This window comes from Vicia villosa, linkage group LG6 (genome assembly GCF_029867415.1).
Source record: "Vicia villosa cultivar HV-30 ecotype Madison, WI linkage group LG6, Vvil1.0, whole genome shotgun sequence".
NCBI classification, from domain to species: domain Eukaryota; kingdom Viridiplantae; phylum Streptophyta; class Magnoliopsida; order Fabales; family Fabaceae; genus Vicia; species Vicia villosa.
The window spans coordinates 28966075-28975643 of NC_081185.1; the positions used below are offsets into that span (position 1 = coordinate 28966075).

The 9569-nt window shown below is 37.4% G+C and overlaps 1 protein-coding gene across 1 annotated transcript; it reads right to left on the reverse strand.

Moving 5' to 3' along the window:
- Positions 1-337: 337 nt before the first annotated feature.
- On the reverse strand, positions 338-1987 carry LOC131611382 (uncharacterized). Its single transcript, XM_058883418.1, has 2 exons — positions 1638-1987; positions 338-1201 (listed from the first exon to the last, which is right to left on the reverse strand). The coding sequence occupies exon 2, from the start codon at positions 1149-1151 to the stop codon at positions 510-512; it is 642 nt and encodes a 213-aa protein (XP_058739401.1). The 5' UTR covers positions 1152-1201; positions 1638-1987; the 3' UTR covers positions 338-509.
- Positions 1988-9569: the final 7582 nt, after the last annotated feature.

Below are 9569 nucleotides of genomic sequence, written 5' to 3' on the forward strand. Positions count from 1 at the left end.
CACAACCAAATTAACTGAGAACTACCCTGCCCCAGGTTTAAAATGCGGGTTTTTTTTTTGTACAAAAAGAAACTCCTACTTCGAAGGCTCAAAGGGGTTGACAAGGGATTAACTTCCTTATTTCTCCAGTGTTTGGGAATTGAAGCAATGCCTGTACATCATCAGCAAAGTTTATTTGAAAGCATACAAGTCAACAACTTGGGTATTTCGTTGTCATCATCCTCCCTCCAATCTTTGCATAAAACACAAGTTTGATAGAGAAAGCAAATGGAAGAAAATTTTGTAAAAGAAGGCATAAACATAGTAGTAGATGTGAATGAATTCAAAATATGCAATGCTCATTTCATTAAAGTTAACATTCAGGAACAAACAAAGATTGAAAGCAAAATATACAATGAAGGAAATGCAAACAGTAAAGAAACAAAGGCCTAGTGATTAATCAGCAACAAGGATGAGCTATCCTGTCTGAAACACTTGGCTTTAGGAGACCATCTGGCTTTGACTTGTCTTCAGCCACTTTGATCTGGCAAAGGATTAGTGACAACGTTAGGACCCATATCCCTGAAAGATAGCATCTTTGACCTAACCAACTCTTGCACCAAGGTCTTCAAAGCATAACAATGTTCTAAATCATGGCCAGCACCACCCTGATGAAACTCACAATGAAGATCAGGCCGAAATCCTATTGAGGGAGGGTTTCGAGGAGGAGGCATGGCTCTTGTTGTAATTAACCCTTTCCGGACCAAAGTAGGATACAGTTCAGTGTATGACATAGGAATAGGATCAAAGTGAGTCCTATCACGATTCCGATCTTGTTTCTGCTTTTTGTTACCTTGAGAAGGAACAGACAATGGACGTTGATGCAGAGTCCTACGAAGCACTGATTGAGGAAAGCAAACAGGTGTTTCCTTCTCTACTCCAAAATATGAATCACATGACATAACAGATGGTTGCCCTTGATTTGAAGTAGCAACGGAAAAGGCTAAATGAGTATCCACTTGCTTTGTAATAATCGGAGGAAAGTTGCATTCTCTCTTCAACAAGACTTGCAGGGTTTCCATAATCTGATCCATCTGTATTTTCAACTGGCTAACCTCTGCTCTTAGCAACTCTTGGTCTTGTTGAAGTTCTTCCATACTCTTCAGATACATGTTTCTAGTTCAATGTGTCGAGGAATCAGCTTGACGGTAGATAGACGGCTCTGAAGATGGAGATAGACAAGAATAAGTTTTCTGGACAACCTGGATAAATGCATGAAATATGCAAATGATGCAATGCAAATGCAATGTTGTTTGATTTTCAAAGAATTCAAGTTATTAATTTGTAAACATCAAAGCATGAAGGACGTAAATCCTAAATTGGATCAAAGCATTGATCAAGTTATCATCAAGATCAATCATCCATTTTGGTGGATTAGGGTTTTCACCCCATCAACACCCAAGATCCATTGAGTTTGATGAAACTTATGATGTTTACAAAGAAAGACCTATGAGTTCCTTGGAAATCAAACGAATGCATGGTTTATGTATCCGTCATAATCAAGGTCTCACAGGGTCACACAAACAAGGTTCAAAGTCACGAGCATGGAGTCAAGATTAAGAACAACCCACAAAGGTATGTACTAGGGAATTTTGTACCTGCCAAACGGGTTCTACAAAGGTTCCCAGAGTTTTCAATCTTCTATCGGATACTACCAGCACACACAATTGCTCATGGGCACCAATAATATTCCTAAAAAGACCTCGTCTGAGCGTAGCATCGCATGACAACAAGAACAAATTGGTACTTGAACTTGTTTCTGCGCTACATCCTAAAAAAGGCTTAGATGGGTTAAAAGGGTTCTAGGTCATTCAGCTTCTACGGACACTCACTATTGAAAATAATAGCGTTCTTACGATAGCTCGTAACAACATCTACTACCTTCCATGAGGCCTCCACTGATTGGGGTTCCACCATATGATGCTCATGTTAAGGATCGCTCCTGACATGCAACTATTTGTCATACCACCTCCTATCTCAAGTTACTCACCAAAGTTCGGGTTAGAACTTTATCTCATATCACAAGGTATCACCCAAGTAACCACATAAAAATATATACAAAAAGCAAACAAATGGCAATAACATAAACACACAGATAAACAAAATAGGCTAAACCCACTTAGAGATAGTCCCCAGCAGAGTCGCCACTTTTCTGTAGCGGCAAAAATTTGAGTTTAAGTCATTGGTTAACTTAATTCGTTAAAAAGCAAGAGTCGCCACCGAACTTTTTTGATTCCAAAAGAGGAAAGGGAAAAAACTCGAAAAAAACCACAAAAGAAATCTGGATACGGGGGTTGGTTATGTAAGGGGAAGGTGTTAGCACCCCTCACATCTGTGGTACTCCACAGGAACCTTTTGAAAATCTGTGTTTGAAAGTTAAAGCGGTTTTGTTTGCTAAAAAGAAAGAATTAAGAAAAGAAAAGGTTATTTACAAAAGAAAAAAGATTATTTACAAAAGTTTGCTCGGCAAGACGTTGAATCTTGTGCCTACATACCTCCTCAGTGCAATGGAGAAGTCAGAGCATTTGTAGTTCTGCTCAAAAGTTTTGGAAAAAAGGTTTTATTGAAAACAAGTTTTAAAGGGAAAAGAGTGCAAGCGCACAAAAGAGTTTAAAGTTCACATGACAAAAGTCAAGGTTTTATTATGAAAAGAGTTTTGAAAAACAGGTCGATGGCGGTGCGCAAGGCACTCGACTTACAAAGAGTTGGTTGGGTGCTTGGTATATGGACCAAGTAATGCGAGGGTGAACATTTTATTAAAAGAGAAAAGTAAAAGAAGTAAATGGAAACATACAAGCTCATACAAGTAAAATCCATACAAACAAGCATACAAGTTCAAGCATAAAGGGATGAACATGAAAGAGGTAAAATAAGGGTGTACGTGCAAGTGTGCACGTGTAAGTACGGTTGATGGCGATGCGTGAAGTGCAATCGACTTATGGTAGAAAACGGCTAAGGACCTAAGATTCTTTTATTTTGAAAAACGGTTAAAAGCATGCAAGCAATAATAAAATAAAGCGGTAAAATTATTACAAGGCCTCGGGGATGGGGATTACACACTTAAACGAATGGGGATGAAAATTAACTACTAATTATTACAACCCAATCGAAATATTAAGCGAAAAATAAAAGGATAATATATACAAAAATTAAAACGAATTATAAATGTCCACAAGAATCCTTAAAGATGGTAGTACCTCACAAAAATTAAACAAATGTTAGTCACGGATATATAAAAAAATGATGCATGAATAAATGGTAAAGAAATATTAACAATTAATCAAAGAGAAGATATAGAAATAAGCATATTAAATCTAAAGGAAACTAAAATTAAACAACATGTTTTTTTTGTGTTTTTTATATGAAAAAATAAACCAACAAATCTAACTTATCAAAATATTTTTTGTATTTTATATCATTTAAAATAAGGAAACTATAACAAGTAAAAAAACAAACAAAGGCTGGTAATAAGGCAAGATAATCAAATGTTGGCCCATGTAAATAGGCCCAAAATCTCAAAACCAGTCCCAGGGGGAAGTGCATCGCTGAAATCAGAGGTATAGCAACTGGTAATTCGTTGGGCTTGAGAATTGGTAAGGCCCAAAACATAAATTCAGAAAAAAACTTAACAAACAGTGGGAGTACATGGATTGGGCGATGGTGTGTGTAGCAATTCAGATTTGGCTCTTAAGTAACCTTTAAGCCCATTATCAAACCCAAATGAAAACCCTAATCATACTAAAAAGATATGCCCCCTATCTCACGTTAATCAACTCAATTTCTCAACTCTCGTTATCTCACGATCCACCCTTCCCCTGTTCTATCTTTTGATTCCTCACGTTCTCAACTCACTCTCTAACTTCTCTCAAACTCTCTGTTCACACTTCAAGCAACTCTTATGGTTCAAACAACAACAACAACTCTAAGCATGATTCACATAATACCAAACAATAACAACATAGCAGCAACAACAAGCATTCAATCGTTCTAAAAAAAGCAATACGGATAAGCACATCAAGCATGGATTCTATGGGGATCCTATTTACAATCACTTTAAAGCTCAAGAGGAACAAGGATAAACTGAGTAAATAGAGTTTAGAAGATACCGTATCGGACCTCTTCCGATGAGTCCGTCGAGCACTCAGGTACCGGATTCAAACTCTCCTTCCCCTACTCTGGAATCGGTTTGTTGTTATTGTCGATGTGCAATCTGCTACCGGTTTCACAATGATGATGCGTGAGTCTACTCCGAGTTGTTGCAAAGTCCCGATCTGCTACTGTTGTCTAGTTGCTGGAAACGGAAAAGTTTCGCGGATTCGAAGGTTGATAAAATGATGTGAGGTTTGGCTCAGACCGTTTGGCGAGATTGTGGCGATTATGTTGTGATGTGATTTTGTGGTGTTGTTGATGGAAGCAGAGCAAAGGTGATGAGTCTTGCGATCCGGATTTGTGATGAGGTTTAGATTTTGCAGGTTTCTGTATGAATGAAGGAAGGTTTTATGGTATGGTTTAGAGGTGAGTTTGGATGTATGAAGGTGGAACGGTTTCAATGGATGAATGAGGATGGTGATATTTGAAGTTTACATGGATTGGAGGAAGTTTTGATTCAATTTCGGCAGAGTTTCGATGCTTTTTTCTTCCTCCCTTTGCTTGATTCTGAATGAGTGTATATATAGGTGAGTGAGAGTGAGGGTAGTATGGTATTTGAGGGATGGGAGGATAAGAATGAACATTTTTCCGATCCACTTTTTCAGGGGCATCAAGAGAAACGCGTGAGAGATTTTGTGAGAATTGGCAGAAAGTTTGTTTTGCATTTTGTCTGTAGTGCGTTTCTAGAAGTGTGAATGTGCAGATTACATTTTGGTGAAATGTTGCTGTATAAACCGTGACCTGCTTTTTGGACATTCAAATTGACTTCATGAATTCATCATTTGGGCTTGAAGATAAATGCAGTGGGCCTTCAATCCTTTTGGACCTCACCTTTTTTATTGCACCTATTTAAAGTCATAATAGAACAAACTACAAGTAATAATAATAATAAAAAAAATATGATAAAATGATTTACTAATCTTAATTAAAAACTCAACTTATATCTAAATTGAATTTAAAATTAAAATTATAAATCCCCAAAATATTAATAAGAATAGACAAAAATACCATTAATTCTAAAATGATGTTATGAAATGAATGTATATATTTTTTTTTGAATTTTTTTGAATGCATATGAGCTATATATAATTTTTTGGATTTTTGAGATAAAATAAGAATACTAAATGTAAATGATGTAGATAAACAGTCGGGGCAAAATTTAGGGTACAACACGTACCTATCAAGGGGAAAGAGGATTTATTTTCCTCTAGCCATATGCTTTCAAATTCAAAAGTACAAGTATCCCAAATCAGAGGCGATGACCCACTCGATATGGTGAGCTTGATTCTCAAAGAAAGACATTCAAAGACAAAAGTCAGAATTCTTCAGACAAAGACGTGACCAAATCCTTTTCTAATGTTGCTAACAAAATTCCTAAATATCCTTGAAAAGATTGCATTTGCATTCATAACATCACATAAAACTAACTTTGCCTTTCAGGTCGACCAACTGGTCAGACAAATACCATCAACAAATCAATCTTTGTCAAATATACATTCTGGAAAGCATATCCCTCTAGACATTTTGAAGACACCTTATCAGATATACGTTCCGGAAGCTCGAACCCCAAACATTCTGAAAGTTCCAATTAGATGAACATTCTGGAAGCTTAACCCCCATACTTCTGAAACATTCCAATCAGATATACATCCCGGAAGCTCGAACCCCGAACATTCTGAAAGTTCCAATCAGATGAACATTCTGGAAGCTAGACCCTCAGACTTCTGTAACATTCCAATCAGATATACATTCCGGAAGCTCGAACCCCGGACATTCTGAAAGTTCCAATCAGATGAACATTCTGGAAGCTTGACCCCCAGACTTCTGAAACATTCCAATCAGATATACATTCCTGAAGCTCGAACCCCGGACATTTTGAAAGTTCCAATCAGATGAACATTCTGGAAGCTTAACCCCCAGACTTCTGAAACATTCCAATCAGATATACATTCCGGAAGCTCGAACCCCAGATATTCTGAAAGTTCCAATAAGATGAACATTCTGGAAGCTTGACCCCAGGCTTCTGAAACATTCCAATCAGATATACATTCCGGAAGCTTGAACTCCAGACATTCTGAAACAGTCTTATCAGATATACATCCCGGAAGCTCGAACCCTGGATACTCTGAATCTCTACAACAACGACGCAAGCTAAATGCACCTAAGCGTCAATTCACCAAAATTAACATGTCATTAGATCAAGCGCTGCAACATTTGTGAAGGCAAGAATGATTACAGTGAGGGATCCTCCTCAAAACATCAACACTTCCTCTGCTAAGCACAATCCAAACATGTGATGTGCCTATCATTCTAATAGTCTCGGGCACGACACCAATAGTTGTTGGGCACTAAAGATTAAGATGCAAGACATGATCGATGCTGGTAAAATCGAGTACGACCCCCATGAGACTCCTAATGTGGCTGCTAATGCTGTGGATGGCTAGAAGGAGAGACTTTCAGATCATTAGTTTTACTTTCATTTGAAAATTTCTATTCTGTTTGTTTAAACATTCGACTCATGTGCAAATTTCATGTGCAAATTGAAACCTTTAATCATAACCCGGGGCAGGGTAGATTCTCAGTTATCTCAATTATACCAGGTGCTTTACACAAGTGATGATGGATTCCCGTAATTCTCAAGTCAGGCAGTCAATATCCATAAAAGAAAAAAGAAGAGAAAAAATGTTAAGTCAAAACCTATGAAGGGGACTTATCAAGAACTAAAACATCCCGCTGACCGTAACCTCAAAATAAATAGTTCAGGCAAAAGTTAGGGATAGCAAAGTCAAAAAAGAGGTTGCTAAAAGATCCTCGACAAAAAGAAAGTATTACAAAAAAAAAAGAAAAGGGATGACTGCCTGTCCAAATAAACCTCCGGTACTTTAACCATCATCAAAAATTAATGTTACAACTTCAAGCTTTGCTAAGGCTTAAACGCAAAGTTAACTGAGCATAGGATCGAAGAACATCACGAAGATTGGGATGGGTATAAATAAATTTTTGAGCCATTATCCTTTGTTTCTTAAAACCGTGAACCAAGCCACGTTACAACCCTTTAAAGTCCTAACTGAAGCATGGTTAGTTCGAAAGCATACTGTCACAAAAAAGGTATCCTGACTCCTTAAGGTTTGCCATAAAAGCTGAGTTGATATCTCTTTTTACAAACATCACGTTTTATAAACATCACGCTTTTTACATCTTTTGTTTTAATGCTTTCAAAAAATCAAGACAGACATATGCACTGCATCTCATGAATTCATTATTAAACATATTTTGCTACATAATTTCGAATGTTAGCATCAGGAAGAATTTGCACATGGTACAACTAATGACTGAAAGTTATCCCGATACACAAAATCACTCTAGAAGCAGTGTCTCTTATGTATACAAGGGGCATGATATGGTTTATCCAATCAACCTGGGGCAGTCAGGTCAAGATTCCGAGAATCTCTCAAAGAATGCCAATCAATCAGGGGCAATCAGGTTAAGATTCCAAGAATCTCTCAAGATTCCAAACAATCAGGGGCATACACCCAAGTGGATCTGCAGCTACTTCTCAATAAACATGGGGCATCATCCTAAGTCTATGATTACTGGGGGCATGTCACCCATAGTACACACCTCATAAAGTCCTCGCGAGACGAATCTTTTTAAAATCCGTACTAGCAGGGGCAAAGCTATGCAAGGCATGTTCAACACTTCTACCAACACTCATTGTTGTATCCCAAACAATACAAATCCATGAATGGTAGTTACTATAATACTGGGGGCACGTTCAAGACATCCATGCCTTCCCACGAAGCCGGTTTCACAGGATCATATCTCCACAGAGTAATCATTAAGAAGATATCTTCAAATGTTCTCGTCCCAATGATAACACGATTTTATATCGTATATTTAGCTTGAAATCCATAGATATTTATAGCATTTTCCATATATTATGTTAATTTATTATGATATTACGCGAGTATTTGCTTTGTTTCAGGTTTTACACTCTGATTACGACTATTTGCGAAAAGGAAAGAAAATGGAGCTTAAATGACCAATATTTATGCCTAAAAGATGAAAAAGGAGTGCTGAAGTGAAAGAGGGGCGCAATTAGGACCCAAAAGGCCCAAAAGAGACAGTCCAACCCACCATGGAACCAAAGGCGCGTGGCCCAGACCTTCCCAGCAAGTGGAGACGCACGTCTCCAACGTTCTGCTACCACGTCACCAAGAGGAGACACCCGTCTCCAACTGCTCCTACATCTTCTCCACTTGAGACGCACGTCTCAAGTCAGTCAAGGCCATTTCCTGAAGAAACGGAGACGCACGTCTCCACACCCAGTCTGCAAAAATCCCCACTTTTCACGCAACGTCACAGCAAAACCTCTCCTATAAATAGGACCTGCTACCTCACTTTCAAAGGGTCCGATTTCCTGCCAACGAAGTGCTGCCGAAATTGTACCGCGAACCGTATTTCTTTATTCTGCTTTCATTCAAACACTTATTTTCTCACAACGATTTCTACACTGGAAATTGTTGTGAACTTTTTATAGATCTAGCGTTACGTTAGATTTATCGCTTTATTTCCTTGTTTATTTTTTTTCTGTCTGTTTAAATTCCGAAGAACGATCCAGCCAACCTGTGGTGGAAGTTCAGTACTCGAAGATTCAATTACCATTTATTTAATTCAGGTTTTTATTTACTGCTTTAATTTATATTATTATTTGCATGATATATTGTATGCCATTTACTATGCCTATTATTATGAACCGAACCGATTTATGCATGTTTAACCATATTAATATGTCTGGCTAAATTATTATGATGTCGGTATGTAAAGTAAGTTAACCGTAGGGATCCGAATTAAATTGGCTTAATTATGTTTTATTAAACATCACTTGTTTTTGGTTTGTATGTCTAATTTAATTAGTAAGTCTTAAAACCAATAGAGTGAAAGTTTGAGGGGTTAAGACGGTTAAAGGTTAAAATCAATAGAGCGAAAGTTTGAGATCTTTAACTGGATAGTAGACATAGGACATTAGTTTTAAGGATGGCGTATTAAAACTAATTAGGACTTATTTATTTTCAAAACTTGTTTTTACACCCGACGGGATGGCGAAAGCGTACGTTAGGGATATTAGCATGTTCCGAGTCAACAGAGCGAAAGTTTGAGATTAGGAGATTTAAATAGATAACAACTTCATAAAACAGGCATTTTATTAATTACGTTGTTTCCAAAAAGCTTTTCTAAAATCTAATGGGATGGCGAAAGCGTACATTAGGATTAGGACAGTAATCTAAATCAACAGAGCGAAAGTTTGAGACGAGGATTTTTAATCAATTGAATTAGTAAAGATTTTTAATTAAATTATGCAAAAGCCAATGGACCTTCGG